Raw genomic sequence first — 17,304 nt, 5'->3', positions numbered from 1 at the left:
ATTCCGTCTGAGAAAAGGCATGTTAGAGAATAGTTTTCCACTGAAATGCTCGTGATTAGCTCGTGTAGAAATGTTTAATATGGAATCATCAAATACCTTGTTATAATCCCGTCATAAGCCCGTATACTTCCTAACTAGTGTCTTAATTTACTGCTTTAGAGAAGTTTATATACTATACCCGGAAGTGGTTAGCTGTGTTTACCTTACATGCTGCCGACCTGATCTTTGTTCATCAACACCAATTTTTGGAATGAACTCTATCCAACCCTGGGGAATTCCCCATTAAAAAATGTATATGGCACAATGCCGTCACGTTGACATGGTCGTACATGGATGCATATAACTTTAAAAGATAGCAAACATACCAAGAGAAAAATAATTGCCATGGTTTAGTTTTTTGGCTTTGTCAAAAACTGTTACCATTTAAGGACGGCCTTTCCTGTTTACTAGCTACATGCGTACTGTATGTTTGTGTTTGTGTGTCGGGGGGGGGGGGGGGGTGTTAATGGAAGGCTGTGGTATGTTGTGTGTACAAGCTTGTGTCGGGGGGGGGGGGGTTAATGGAAGGCTGTGGTATGTTGTGTGTGCAGGCTTGCGTGTGTGCTTGGGAGGGGGGGGGGGGGGGGGGGTAATGGGAGGCTGTGGTTTGTCTCCTTGTGGTAGCGTGAAACTGACGCCGACTGCAATCTCCCAGCAGGACACATCCGGTCACATTAAAATGACGAACGGACGAACCAATTGTTCAACTACTGACGTGGTACTGAAGTCGAGACTATAAGGTCATGTTTGTCGCTGCCAGGGAAAAGATTCCAAAGCTCTCCTGACATGGTTAAATTAAACACCAAAAGTCAGTGTCAGTGACATTAGGAAGAAATATGTTGTGAAGAAAAAGGATAAGATCCCAAATTTAGTCACCTCTTCTGAAACATACAAAGGGGCATATATATGATTCTTTTCACCACCTTGGGAGTGAGACATGCCACTTGTTTGTCAACTGATCTGAAGAACTACCCTCCTGTTGTGAATCATTTGGTTCGCCTCAAAGAGGGTTAACAGATTATGTTAAAAAGACGTATTTTTTTTCTGGTGTAAACTATAAAAGGAAATGATTCAGCATGCAATACGGACAGAAGTTATGAAATTCTTAACATTTACCCGAAATCAATCGGTACACCACTATACAGTCGAAGGGAAATAACCACTACTTCATGTATATGGTATACATCATTCTATTTTTCAAACTTTTTTTATAGTTTTTTTCGAACCCTTCTCTTGTCTCGTACAACTGGTGAAGTGATTTCCAACAAAGACACACTCTATTACGTTATTGATAACATGGCAGATGGTTACAAGATAATACGTAGGACATGTTATGATTCAAATCATTTCACCATAAGGTAGAATAGAAAACCGCACTCGTATTCACCAAGACACTTGGTTTGTCCGGTACTCCAGTATTCTTCCACAGTCATACTTACCAAACCACGATTACTTCACATAAAACATGGGTGATTTGGTCTCCAGTCTCTTCCACAGTCATAAAACAGGATTACTTCCCAGAAAACATGGGTGATTTGGTCTACAGTTCCCTTCCACAGTCATAAAACAGGATTACTTCACAGAAAACATGGGTGATTTGGTCTCCAGTTCCCTTCCATAGTCATAAAACAGGATTGCTTCCCAGAAAACATGGGTGATTTGGTCTCCAGTTCCCTTCCACAGTCATACAACAGGATTACTTCCCAGAAAACATGGGTGATTAGGTATACAGTTCCCTACCACAGGTACACGGACCAAACCAAGATTACTTCCCAGAAAACATGGGTGATTTGGTCTCCAGTTCCCTTCCACAGTCATAAAACAGGATTACTTCCCAGAAAACATGGGTGATTAGGTATACAGTTCCCTACCACAGGTACACGGACCAAACCAAGATTACTTCCCAGAAAACATGGGTGATTTGTTCTCCAGTTCCCTTCCACAGTCATACAACAGGATTACTTCCCAGAAAACATGGGTGATTAGGTATACAGTTCCCTACCACAGGTACACGGACCAAACCAAGCTTCTGACTAAGACAACATGGGTGATTACAGTCCATTATAGAGGCCCTCTGGGTTAACCCAAACAAAAGCAATATTCAGACAAGGAAATATATTTTGGTGACGACATGATTACTGACCAGGGAGAGTTGACACAAAACGTCCCTTCTCCAGACAATAATACAAGTCTATGGTATAGTAAATGTTCATTGAAATTCTTTAGTAGTAAAATCCGCGTCTGACTCCAAACTCCAAAAGATGTTGGTTTCAGTAAATATTGGTTCACAGAATCATTGGAACAAAAACATATCTTAATAATAAAACAATAGAAATGTCGAGCTCTCCATTCTAGTAAATATTCAATTATTTTGGGAGAGTCACTTAAATTTACCTTAAAGGATATATTGGATGAAATGTCGTCTAAGATTGAGGAAGGTTGTAAAAATGATTGATGTTAGTGTAACCTTACTGACACCCTACTAACCTATATCAACATTAACCTTCTTAATAATAATTGATTACTGGATCAATGATGCCCAGTGCTGCAGGTAGACGTCAATATTGTATCTGCTAACCCCACGTAGGGCGTAACAGGTCATTATTGTACCTCCTGCTCCCAGGTAGGGCGTAAGAATTGTACCTTCTACTCCTAGATAGGACGTAAAAATTGTACCTGCTGCCTACATTGCATGATCGTAAAGGAGACCAAATTTGAGATCTTACCTTTTCTCACCAATCTAAACTAAACTTCTGTTTTCTTTTGACACTGTCGCGTTGAGTGTTAGCTCCTGTGAGTACGCCTATTGTCAGTATAATTTGATCGGGTGGGGTGTCCTGCTGGGTGTCTTCGACAGTATACTTCAGTGAGGTAGCACTATAAATTCGGCAGTGCTAGTTAAGTAATAACACAAGAAAAACACCTAAATACCACAGTTTCCCAAAACACGCATATAACCAGTCGCACACAGGAGAGTTTTTTCCCTTTTTTTTTTTTTTTTTTTGTGAATGTACGATTTTCATGTAAGATATTACACTTCAAAAGTGGCAGGATGTATTTTCCTTATTTGTTTGGTCCTATAGGAAGCTAAAATGAAGAGCATACCATTCAAATCGTTTGCGAATTGTTTAAGGTTTGGCCTATTTCTCAGTAAATAGACTGGGCCAAAAGCAAAAACTTAAGAATGTATTAGTTACTACTTCTTGTTCTAAAAGGAATCTTAGACAAATAAAAAAAACTGCCATGATACTGGTTTGACAAAAAATAGATACATCAAAGTTCACTTTCACCTTCAGAATATATTTTCTAAGCTTTTTTCTTATCATGTGGGAAGAGCGCAGAAAAAAAGTGTGAAAGGGCGAATGGGAATATGTTTTGTTCTACAAAACTCCTTTTTACACGAAGTAATTTTTCATAATAAAAAAGAAAACGCTTGTTTAATTGAAAACAATCCTCACTGTCCCTAATGTCACAGTAAATGATATTGTACATGTGGGTATTCTAGCCAGCTCTAAGTATTCTTACATACACAAAGAATACACATAAGATGTTAAGAAACTTTTTTAACACCGTCCAAAGATCAATGGATGACCACTTTTGATGTCCTGTTGCGTGCATTTGAAGAGGTAACTACAGGCATCTTAATATTTCTTCCCCACCAACATTTTGAGTCCCCATGTGGAAGATCATAGAGCCTTTGCTTGTACTTCAATTGGCAACGAACCGTTGTGTTGAGCACTAGGGTAACTATTTCCAAGATCAAGGTCAACGTAACTAGTATATATATTATCAAGGTCAAGGTCTTTAGAGTAGATACTATGAATGTCAACGTAGCTAGGGCATATAATGTCAAGGTCAAGGTCTCTAGAGTCGGTACTGCGAAGGTCGGCATAACTTTTGTAAATATTTTCAAAGTCAAGGTCTCTGTTACACAAGTACATGACGTTATGCGCAATGTTGGTGACACCATCCGTTACTTAATATGACGTCGTTTTGTCATAGTTGACGCGACTTTGCTTTAAGACGTTGCATCCTATGCTGAGGATTATAATGTTTTGTTGATATCAAGAAGTATCCCTATCGGCCACAGAACAACAACATGTAAGCTCTGATGGTTTTTTTTTAAAAATATTTTTATTGAACGCAAAATAAATGGACTGACAGTCATTCTGTGACATGTTTAAGTCTCATTTTGGTCATTAATAACGTAGTAAAAACGGTCTGTATACTAACATCTAAGTACTATAGGAAGCTTATAAAATTATTGCTTGGCTTTTGGTTAAAATTATCATAAAAAATATTATATCAGTAAGTTGATAAACCTCCTTTATATATTCATTCATTCTTATCTTTATTCCTTCAAATTTGATGAGTTACAAATGACACCAATAATGTGTTACAAAGATAAATCCACGAGGACAAAAATGAAAAGCGGTAATGAAATTAAGTGTTGGAGATCGAGCAAGAAAAAATATAGGATTACATATAAGTTAGAGAGATAATGGAATATATAAGAAAATAAGAAGTCTGGCATGGAACGTAATGACTTCCAACTTGCCATTATGAAACCATATACATTTATATTACATAAGTATGTAGTTTATGCACCGACAGTTTATCTTTGTTAATTAAACTTTTCGACAAAAATAAAACAATCTCTTGCAAATTATGCAAAAAAGCGGTCTTTTTTTCAAATATATCTGTTATGACAGCAGGAGGACTACCGAGGATCGTTGCTGTTTGGATACCTGGTGACGTGCTGAACATTAACAAACCAATTGTCGTATATAACACCTGATCAAAAATAAATAGGTATCTTATTTCATTATGGATATGCTATCTCCATTCACTGTGTAACGTGCAGACAGGCATACCTTATATATTTTACATATCTGCTGTCTACATCCTAGGGACTTAATACAAAGTCCGAACACGCGGTCCATACGTATGCATTCTATATGTCGTGCATAGTTACAAATCTTTGGAACATGGGAACTTCCTTTGTCCAATATTATTCTCTTTATTGCCTCCAAAAATGAAGAGTACAAACTATTATACACAAAGCATGCAGGTCAATAACAATAAACTATACTACATATACACTTTATATGTATGAATTAGCATATAAAGTGTAAATCAATAGACAATATTAGAGTATACAAGATTTACACTTAATTATGTTACATTGATGCGCGATACATAATACTTATTCATAATTATATAGACAGTCAATGTATCGATGCGTTTGTAAATACATTCAATAAAGGTGTCTATTTGAAATATAATCTAATATACCGACCGGAGAATACATTTTTTGGCCGGGGTCACACAAAGGTGGTAGACATTCCCTCTTGCGATGTGCTACCTTCCCACACTCGTTTACTTATATACATTGAATCTCCAGTATAGTTGGTACTGGTATAGCTCATGTTATATTGGTATGCTTTACTACGTGCGCACAGATTATACACAACTGTACATTTTATAAGTAATTTTCAAACAAAACTATTGTATACTTCAGGTAAGGTATAGGCTGATTTTGTTCTGAACTCATTCATCTCGTCTTCACTAATTTCGTAGGTTATATTTCCTCCAATCAATAAATTTATTATCTCAGAATCTGGAAGAGAGTGTAGACACTAAACAGCATATACAGCACCAGAGCTGGTCCCTCAACTCGGGCGTATAATTGCATTGTAGCACCAGATGTGTCATTGGGTCTTCAGAAAAAAACAACACATCTATGAAATAATTCCATTGTAGTCAAGCTATGACTGATTGCAATTATTATTTTCATTATATATTGTACATATTCCCTGTATTGTGAAAATCGTAGCGCTTACTTTCATAAAAACAATAGGTTCTAGTTAATTTTGTATTTCTCGAAACCTTGTAAAATTAATATCAACTTTTATACGTTCAATGCGATTGTGTTCCTCATATTTTATCACAGCAATATATATTTCGTCTCATGGTCTACCTAGTCTAAACAAAAGAAGTCTGGTAATAAAAAACTTATAAACAAGAGTCATTGGAGTCATTATACACAATCTACCTAAGAATAATACTTTTCTAATGTCTATATATGCCTCGATAGAGGTCCAGCCGAGTAAAGATGTACACATATGTCTATTCAGGTCCTTTTGTCAAATCCTTGAATATTTTTAATAATAAAATGTTGTGTTTATTCTAGCATTAGTATATCGATTTCTGTCTATTTCTGTCAATTGCCAAAGCTCGCACCCGTATAAGTTGGATGGATAAACTTTAATTTTAATAAGCTAGGCTACTGTTGGAGGATTGAGGACATAATGGTGTGCACCAGAACTAGTACTGTACCATTATTACGTTCGACGTATTTTCGTATCAATTCCTCCGACGATGTTGGCTAATTGATACCACGCACAAATAATTTTTGAATTTTGCGACGATCCACAGGTTTATTTCCAATGTATTGTTCACGTGGTGTGTTACACACTGATGATAAACAGTGGACTGGTATGGGTTTCAGTTCCTGGTCTAACTGTTTAGTTTTGCTGTTTTCGGTTTTAGATTTTCTTGGGGGATGGTCATTGGTAGCAGATGAAGAACGGAAAGTTGGTATATGGCTTGGCTCCTCGAGTGTTTGCCTGTTTGTTTGTTGTGCCATCACTTGCATTTATCAACATTATCAATTTCATTTTGCTCATTATTTTTTGTGTTGTCTAGTGCTTGATATCTATTTGATATATTAAGTCTGGTCTGTGTTGGCGGGGTGTCCCTAGTACGTTTGGAGTCTTTGTGGTCTTTAAAATCATCTTTTTGAGGTCATTGTGTTGTTTTAGTAGAGTAGATGTGTTCTATGGCATCATCAAGATCGTTGTATTCAGTATCGCGTTGCTTTACTTTCTAATTTGTTAGCCTTATTTGGTATTTAATTATACGATTGGTTATAAAAACGCACTGTCAAAGTCGAATTGATTAATAGAGAAATTCGTTTCCAGGATTTTCGTAAATGCTTCTTATTTATGAATATCATTAAAATAAATATATCTTACGCTTGATGTCACGAGACTTTATTACATTATTGACCTAGTTTAAGTAGTTGCATGGTACTGACACAGATACACAACTGGCGGTGTTTTCTTTTTGTTGTACCGTCTAATACGAGGTGCCATTATTTCATCCCACGTTTCCTAAAACCTGTCTTTATAAAACTCATATTCAAAGTAAAATTAAGTTTAGACTAAATGCAGTGAAATCAAGTATATCAGTATTGAAATAGTAGTAATGCTATGACTATGTAATATGTCCATTTTTCAAGGCGATTGGCCTCGTTGTCAAGACGCATTCAACATTATGAAACATACAGATAGGGACAGACAGCGCAAACTACACAAATGTAATTACGGATAAAAAAAATGTCCCTTAGAATTGGTTTCAGCTGGCCACCATCAATATTGCAAGCATAAACCACACTGATCATTAACGCATGGCATTCAAGAAATGTTCAGAATGTATTTGGTCAAAAACACGACAGACATTACTGGAATATATGTCACAACAGCTTTCTGAAAGACACCAATCGCCCTGGGTAGGGTTCGAACCACACACCTACATGTAGGAATATTCGCTTGTGATTACATTACCCGACGATCTTGGCTATCTTGGCCCCCTGATTGCATAAGAAATGCAGGATCACAATGTATGCCCAAAATAGTGGCTGTTAATTATAAGCCTATAACACATGCATCATTATAACCGTATATAATTCGTTGTAGTTGATTAATCCTCTCGTTCTTCCAGGATGAAGCTTGCAGGCTCCCTCGGGGTGGCAAATATGCAGTAGAAGTAAGGGATATCTGTAACGCCAGGTGGCAGCACCACACGGTAGTTCCGGAGCAGCTACAGAATATAAATCAATAGATCAGTGAGCAGCGTAGTGTATAAATTTGGGTTTGGGATAATCTATCTCACATAGGTATCGTTTGGGATAAGCTATCTCACATAGGTATCGTTTGTGATAAGTTATCTCACATAGGTATCGTTTGGGATAAGTTATCTCACATCGGTATCGTTTGGGATAAGTTATCTCACATCGGTATCTTTTGGGATAAGTTATCTCACATAGGTATCGTTTGGGATAAGTTATCTCACATCGGTATCGTTTGGGATAAGTTATCTCACATAGGTATCGTTTGGGATAAGTTATCTCACATAGGTATCGTTTGGGATAAGTTATCTCACATAGGTATCGTTTGGGATAAGTTATCTCACATTGATCGGTATCGTTTTAAAAAAAACAAGTTGATATAAATAAAAAAAAATCCAAAAGCAACCTTGACGTAAACCATCATCAAATCTTGATTGTGTCTATGTGTCTAAGTTTTCTGTATATGCTTTTGTCTACCTTATAATTAGCAGTCGCGATCGACATCAAATAAACTATGTAAGCTGGCCTTTGGAAAGTGAGAGTGTCATTTCTGATACCTGGCTGTCGTAAAATGTACCTAAGATTTGATTCAGCTAATCTGATAGTTTCTACCATCTTCGCTTCATAGTTTATCACACTGCAATGTACACATAATATATCTACATAATCCAAACTTGACCTTAATGTTAAGAGTACCTTTTCTTTGGACAGCTGATTCATATTAACCTCATTTCATGATGTCATTGTTGATATAGTACATGTAGTAGGAGTAGGAGATAATGTTTTATTCTGTAAATCACTAACCAGAAGCAGACGCCTGTGGTTGAGGGAAGCTGAAATTGTGACAAAACCCACCTTAGCTGCACAGATGAAAATTTCCTGCTCGGCAAATCTCTGGCCGATACACTTCCGTGGTCCGAACCCAAAAGGGAGGTGAGCAAAGGGGTTCACATCCGTCCTGCTGTCTCCACGCATCCACCGCTCGGGGATAAACTGGTCCTGCTGGGGGAAGTACTGTTCATCTCTCCCTATCGTCCCACTACACAGCTGCATTGGGGTCTGTAAGAGTAGCCATATTAATCACGTACATTCGCCATAACACTAGGAGGAAAGGTGATTATTATTCGATTATTATCGCCTTTCATAAAACCTTTAATTCATCATAAAAGGAAAAGAATTTACTTTCTTTGGGTTGTTATATTTATCCCCTGAAGATGGTATATATTTACTACCTTGGGGACGTTATGTTCGCCCCTTTTGGGCGTTATATCTATCCCTTGGGTTGTTATATTTATCCCCTGAGGATGGTATATATTTACCACCTTGGGGACGTTATGTTCGCCCCTTTTGGGCGTTATATCTATCCCTTGGGGTGTTATATTTACTCCACGATATTATATTTACCCCCAGGTGATATTTTATCCCCTTTGAGGAAGTGATGTTATACACTGATGTATAGCACTGATGATTTTATATTTACCCCTTGGGAGTTATATTTACCCCTTATTTATACCCCTGGTGATATGTTTACCCCCATTGGGATGTGGTACTTGATAACAGATGATTTTATATTTACCCCTTGGGAGTTATATTTACCCCTTGGGAGTTATATTTACCCCTGGTGATATGTTCACCCCCATTGGGATGTGGTACTTGATAACAGATGATTTTATATTTACCCCTTTGGGGATGTTATGTTTATCCCCTTGAGGATGTTATATTTACTCTTCTGATGAATGTTATATTTACCCCCTAAGGATAGTATATTTATCCTTTTGGGGATGTTTTATTTACCTCCCTGATGCTTTATTTATCCTATTGATGTTATATTTACTCCATACGACTGTTATATTCACCCCCTAAGGATGCTATATTTACCCCCTAAGGATGCTATATTTACTCCCTAAGGATACTATATTTACTGTCTTAAGTGTAATATTTACCCCCTTGGAGATGTTATATTACGCCTGATGATGTTATAATTACCGGTGAGGATGTTTTATTTACCCCCTTAGGGATGTTATATTAATTCCCTTGGAGATGTTATATTTCCCCCTTTGGCAACGTATTATTTACCTCCCTGGGGATGGTATATATCCTCCTGAGAATGTAATATTTACCCTCTGGGGACGATATGTCTACCCCATTGGAAATGTTATATTTACCGAGTTGAGGATGTTGTATCTTTCTATTAGGAATGTTATAATGAACACCAGAGGATAGTATTTCTATTCGCTTGGAGATGGTATATTTCCCTCCTTAGAGTTGTTATATTTACCCCTTGGTGTGTTATATCTATCCACGTGGTGTGTTATATTTACCCCCTTAGTGTGTTATATTTACCCCCTTAGTGTTATAGTTACCCCTTGTTGTGTTATATTTACCCCCTTGGTGTGTTATATTTACCCCCTTGGTGTGTTATAGTTACCCCCTTGGTGTGTTATAGTTACCCCCTTAGTGTTATATTTACCCCTTAGTGTGTTATAGTTACCCACTTGGTGTGTTATATTTAAACCTTGGTGTGTTATATTTACCCTCTTGGTGTGTTATATTTACCCCCTTCTTGTTATAGTTACCCCCCTCCCCCCCCCCCCCCCATGGTGTGTTATAGTTACCCCCTTGGTGTGTTATATTTACCCCCTTGGTGTGTTATAGTTACCCCCTTGGTGTGTTATAGTTACCCCCTTAGTGTGTTATATTTACCCCCTTGGTGTGTTATAGTTACCCCCTTGGTGTGTTATAGTTACCCCCTTAGTGTGTTATATTTACCCCCTTGGTGTGTTATAGTAACCCCCTTGGTGTGTTATATTTACCCCCTTAGTGTGTTCTATTTACCCCCTTGGTGTGTTATATTTACCTCCTTGGTGTGTTATAGTTACCCCCTTGGTGTGTTATAGTTACCCCCATGGTGTGTTATATTTACCCCGTAGGGTTGTAGTTACCCCCTTGGTGTGTTATATTTACCCCCTTGGTGTGTTATATTTACCCCCCTTGGTGTGTTATAGTTACCTCCGTGGTGTGTTATAGTTACCCCCCTTGGTGTGTTATATTTACCCCCTTGGTGTGTTATAGTTACCCCCTTAGTGTGTTATATTTACCCCTTGGTGTGTTATATTTACCCCCTTGGTGTTATATTTACCCCCTTTGTGTGTTATAGTTACTACCTTGGTGTGTTATATTTACCCTCTTGGTGTTATATTTACCCCCTTTGTGTGTTATAGTTACTACCTTGGTGTGTTATATTTACCCTCTTGGTGTGTTATATTTACCCCCTTGGTGTGTTATATTTACCCCCTTGGTGTGTTATATTTACCCCCTTGGTGTGTTATAGTTACCCCCTTGGTGTGTTATATGTACCCCCTTAGTGTGTTATATTTACCCTCTTGGTGTGTTATATGTACCCCCTTGGTGTGTTATATTTACCCCCTTAGTGTGTTATATTTACCCCTTGGTGTGTTATAGTTACCCCCTTGGTGTGTTATATTTACCCCCTTAGTGTGTTATATTTACCCTCTTGGTGTGTTATATGTACCCCCTTGGTGTGTTATATTTACCCCCCTTGGTGTGTTATAGTTACCCCCGTGGTGTGTTATAGTTACCCCCCTTGGTGTGTTATATTTACCCCCTTGGTGTGTTATAGTTACCCCCTTAGTGTGTTATATTTACCCCTTGGTGTGTTATATTTACCCCCTTGGTGTTATATTTACCCCCTTTGTGTGTTATAGTTACTACCTTGGTGTGTTATATTTACCCTCTTGGTGTTATATTTACCCCCTTTGTGTGTTATAGTTACTACCTTGGTGTGTTATATTTACCCTCTTGGTGTGTTATATTTACCCCCTTGGTGTGTTATATTTACCCCCTTGGTGTGTTATATTTACCCCCTTGGTGTGTTATAGTTACCCCCTTGGTGTGTTATATGTACCCCCTTAGTGTGTTATATTTACCCTCTTGGTGTGTTATATGTACCCCCTTGGTGTGTTATATTTACCCCCTTAGTGTGTTATATTTACCCCTTGGTGTGTTATAGTTACCCCCTTGGTGTGTTATATTTACCCCCTTAGTGTGTTATATTTACCCTCTTGGTGTGTTATATGTACCCCCTTGGTGTGTTATATTTACCCCCTCGGTGTGTTATAGTTACCCCCTTGGTGTGTTATATTTACCCCCTTGGTGTGTTATATTTACCCCCTTAGTGTGTTATATTTACCCTCTTGGTGTGTTATATGTACCCCCTTGGTGTGTTATATTTACCCCCTTAGTGTGTTATATTTACCCCTTGGTGTGTTATAGTTACCCCCTTGGTGTGTTATAGTTACCCCCTTGGTGTGTTATATTTACCCCCTTGGTGTGTTATAGTTACCCCCTTGGTGTGTAATATTTACCCCCTTGGTGTGTTATATGTACCCCTTGGTGTGTTATATTTACCCCCTTGGTGTGCTATATTTACCCCCTTGGGGATATTATATCCCTTTAATGTGATGTCCTTGTCCATGATCCGTACAGTACCTCCGGCAATGGGAAACACCAGTCTACAAAATGTGTTAAAAAGTAAACAACATTATGGTACACAATACTGTGGTGATATTCACCACTTCCACTGTGATGACAGAGTTGAGTAATAACAAATGATACATAGAAACATTAATGTGGTGATATTTTACTCTTCCAATGGAGGACCTAAAATAAATGTAGGTTTCATTTTATTTGGAATTGAAGAAAGGAGCGTAACCCTCTCAACATTATGAAGTCGTCGTGAGGAAAATTTATTACGGTTTTCCTGATATGTTATATGGAATAGAAAGCGGTTATTTGTGTAAAACAAGTACGTCATACATGTCATATGTATTAAAGCCCTACATTTCACGATCAGTCTTCGTTTTAAATTGATATGGTAACAATTTTGCATTGACTTGATTGATTGAAATATCTCTCGGAAATATATAACTAACCGGAATGATTCCTTGAGGCAGGCCTTGAGGTAGGGCAGATTGTTGATGGTTTCTTCTTGAATCTGCCCTTTCTTTGGCACATGTTCCTGAAGGTCTTTGAAGAGACGTTCCTGTTTGTCTGGATACTTGGCTAGGTAGAACAGTAGGAACGTCATACTGCTGGCCGTCTACGTGTTAACAATGATAAAGTAATAGTTAGTAGGTGATCCCTAAACAGAACTATTTATGTGTAAAACCATATGCAGTATAAGACTTACAGAATCTATTCCGCCAATGAAAACGTCTGTAATCGTACGATGAACTTGTGCTGGAGTGAGCCCTGAAGTGGAGAGGAGATCAAACAGAAGGTTGCTCTCGTGTTCTATGCCATTGTCTGAGGCGTGTTTGAGGTCCTTTAGTGCTTTGTTTATATGCTCCTCTGCTGTACTGGTGAAAACAAAATGCTACCATTAATTCAATGTTTTGTTAGTATGACTAAATGATTAAAATGACTGATAACTGTTTGGCCGTTTGAGAGTATACTCTCGTCTGTAGTGATGCTCGGATAGACAAGGGCCATAATACTTCATATCTCCGCTTTATATTTGGAATATTGTATATTTGATATAGAATACATTTAATCAAAGACATTTTACAAATAACAAGCCAATGGTTTTATAAGCAGAATTTCAATGTTATTGTTTTGTTCAGTAATCAATACATTCAATATTACCCCCATACGAGTATGAGATACTTTTTATCATGTAAGTATTTCACCCACACGAGTGTCAGAATCCTTTTAACAAGTAACTTCTCAACCCACACGAGTATTAGACTCTTTTTATCAAGTAACATCTCCTTACATATGAGTATTAGTAACTAGTACATGTACTGGAAGTTACCAGAAACTAGTACTTGTACAGTAACTAGTACCGATACAGGAAGTTCCAGGGACTAGTACTTGTACAGGAAAATACCTGTAACAAATTCCTGCACAGAAAAGTTAATAGTACCTAGAACCTACATGTATACATGAAAGTTATCAGTAAAAAGAACCGTTACAGGAGGTAACAAGTAGCTTGTACCTATATAGTAATTACATGAAACTAGTACTTGTACAGGACGTAACCAGTAAATAGTACATGTACAGAAAGTTACCAGTAACTACTATTTGTACAGGAAGTTACCAGTAATTAGGACCTGTGCAGTAAGTCACCAGTAACTAGTACTTGTACAGGACGTTACCAGTAACTACTATTTGTACAGGAAGTTACCAGTAATTAGGACCTGTGCAGTAAGTCACCAGTAACTAGTACCTGTACAGGAAGTTACCAGTAACTACTATTTGTACAGGAAGTTACCAGTAATTAGGACCTGTGCAGTAAGTCACCAGTAACTAGTACCTATACAGGACGTTACCAGTAACTACTATTTGTACAGGAAGTTACCAGTAATTAGGACCTGTGCAGTAAGTCACCAGTAACTAGTACCTATACAGGACGTTACCAGTAACTACTATTTGTACAGGAAGTTACCAGTAATTAGGACCTGTGCAGTAAGTCACCAGTAACTAGTACCTGTACAGGAAGTTACCAGTAACTAGTACCTGTACAGGAAGTTACCAGTAACTACTATTTGTACAGAAAGTTATCAGTGACTAGTACATGTACAGGAAGTTACCAGTAACTACTATTTGTACAGGAAGTTACCAGTAATTAGGACCTGTGCAGTAAGTCACCAGTAACTAGTACCTATACAGGACGTTACCAGTAACTACTATTTGTACAGGAAGTTACCAGTAATTAGGACCTGTGCAGTAAGTCACAGTAACTAGTACCTGTACAGGAAGTTACCAGTAACTAGTACCTGTACAAGAAGTTACCAGTTACTAGTACCTGTACGGGAAGTTACCAGTTACTAGTACCTGTACAGGAAGTTACCAGTAACTACTATTTGTACAGAAAGTTATCAGTAACTAGTACCTGTACAGGAAGTTACCAGTAACTAGTACCTGTACAAGAAGTTACCAGTTACTAGTACCTGTACAGGAAGTTACCAGTTACTAGTACCTGTACAGGAAGTTACCAGTAACTAGTACCTGTACAGGAAGTTACCAGTAACTAGTACCTGTACAAGAAGTTACCAGTTACTAGTACCAGTACAGGAAGTTACCAGTAACTAGTACCTGTACAGGAAATTACCAGTAACTAGTACCTGTACAAGAAGTTACCAGTAACTAGTACCTGTACAGGAAGTTACCAGTAACTGCTATGTGTACAGGAAGTTACCAGTAACTAGAACCTGTACAGGAAGTTACCAGTAACTATTACCTGTACAAGAAGTTACCAGTTACTAGTACCTGTACAGGAAGTTACCAGTAACTAATACCTGTACAGGAAGTTTCCAGTAACTAGTACCTGTACAGTAAGTTACCAGTGACAAGTACATGTACAGGAAGTAACCAGTAACTAGTACATGTACAGGAAGTTACTAGTAACTAGTACCTGTACAAGAAGCTACCAGTAACAACTATTTGTACTGACAGTTACCAGTAACTAGTACCTGTACAGGAAGTTACCAGTAACTAGTACATGTACAGGAAGTTACTAGTAACTAGAACCTGTACAGGAAGTTACCAGTAACTAGTACATGTACAGGAAGTTACTAGTAACTAGAACCTGTACAGAAAATTACCGGTAATAGGTACCTGTATTGGAAGTTATCGTTAACTATTATCTGTCTACGAAGTTGGCTGTAACTAGTACCTGTATAGGAAATTGGCAGCTTCTTCAAACCCAATATAGAATTTAGTTCGAAACAGCATGTACGTAGGAATCATTCTGTAGAAATGGTTACCAAGGCGATCAAGAAAGTCCTTGGTGTAGGTCATCAGAGGTGTGGCAGTGTTGTCAGATGTGATACAACCAAGACGTGTGTTAAAGCACAGCATCCCAACCCCTACAACATTACAACATTAGTCTTATAAAAAACAGAACAACAGTCACACTAACAACAGTACATCAGTCATATCAACAACAGTACATCAGTCATATCAACAACAGTATAACATCAGTCAAATCAACAGCAGTGAAATCAGTCACATCAGTATCAGTACAACGTCAGTTATACCAACGACAGGATTTCAGTCACATCAATTTCGGTCACATCATTGTGAGTCAAATCAATAGTGGAACAACATCAGTTAAAATATATACCTAATTCATCCTTCTTCTCAATTAACGAGAGACTTTACCTTAATATTGTATTGCCTACCTCCTAGGTTGAACTACTACTAATATAAAAAGCAATTACCATGGCCCATATTCAAAGTCAATTTCAATAAAACACTCGATCGGAAGCACTTATCATAATGTATATAGATGTACACAAACCTTCAGCTGAATACTCCATCAGTTTGAATGGTAGGTTATCAAGACGACCGCTGGTTTTCAGTGAATCGACAAAGTCGTCTGCTATTATACTCAGTTTTGGTGCATATTTTGTCACTGCTTTGGGACGAAGCATGATTTTCTGAGTTGGACCCCTCATGGCATGCCATTCTTTCCCATTTCTTTAAAAGAATATTGCATTTACATCATTGTCCGCCACTTTAAATAATTGCATATCAAATCGGTGGTTAAGGTATGTTTGTAAACAAATGGACATGGTCGACGCATCAATATCCTCATTTGAAGTAACCATCACAAACACCCCCAAAAATGCATCCCAATATCATGACCAAAAAACATAGGTCTAAATTAATTCACAATATCAATTCAAACATACACATAAATAAGGTGCCATTGATACTATTCTGGTGTCAACAACAGTACATCTTGCCATTTCATAGAATTCTGTGCTGTGGGATTATTATTCAGTAAATAACTTACGTATTGGCAAGGGTCGATGGTAAATTTTGTCGTTTTTCATATATTGACATGAGAGGAAGTGTAATACGCTCTGGGTATTTCTGGTCAGCCCTGAACACCTTCTCTATATCATCCGGATCAAACAGATACAAGCTCCACCTCTTCCCAAGTCTAACTCGAACAATCGGGCCATACTCGTTTTTCCATGCCTCTAACTTCGTGCTAATCAGGCGCATGTCATATTTACCTGGTGGATTGAAATGTGTGGAATGACAAATTACATTCAAACCGCTTTTGTTCCGAACTCTGTGACAAAACATGTATTATTAAATGACCCATCATATAGTATGGCCAATAATGTTCAATTCAATTCAAATCGTTTATTGACGTTTAGCTTTACAGCTTATCAGTAAATTTGAAATGCAATACATTGGCGGTCACTGCAATATAACAGTTTTGTATCAATATCTATAGAGATGGACAGATTTAGACATTATATCAAGTTTTTTCTCAATTGTGTGGCATCATATACATATTTACTTAAAATTTACTT

General features: G+C 37.7%; 1 protein-coding gene across 1 annotated transcript; it reads right to left on the bottom strand.

Annotated features, from left to right (window-relative positions):
• Positions 1-4,152: 4,152 nt before the first annotated feature.
• LOC117318346 (1,25-dihydroxyvitamin D(3) 24-hydroxylase, mitochondrial-like) lies at positions 4,153-16,998 on the bottom strand (the record flags this gene model as incomplete). The annotated part of the gene is given in 8 exon segments (XM_033873348.1): positions 4,153-7,923; positions 8,807-9,010; positions 12,402-12,483; positions 12,904-13,070; positions 13,161-13,329; positions 15,648-15,840; positions 16,275-16,453; positions 16,773-16,998. Coding segments are annotated over 8 exon segments (1,329 nt in total). The 3' UTR covers positions 4,153-7,803.
• Between the last annotated feature and the right edge of the window lie 306 nt (positions 16,999-17,304).

Source organism: Pecten maximus, unplaced genomic scaffold (assembly GCF_902652985.1).
Source record: "Pecten maximus unplaced genomic scaffold, xPecMax1.1, whole genome shotgun sequence".
NCBI classification, from domain to species: domain Eukaryota; kingdom Metazoa; phylum Mollusca; class Bivalvia; order Pectinida; family Pectinidae; genus Pecten; species Pecten maximus.
This window is presented reverse-complemented; position numbering and strand designations above follow the sequence as displayed.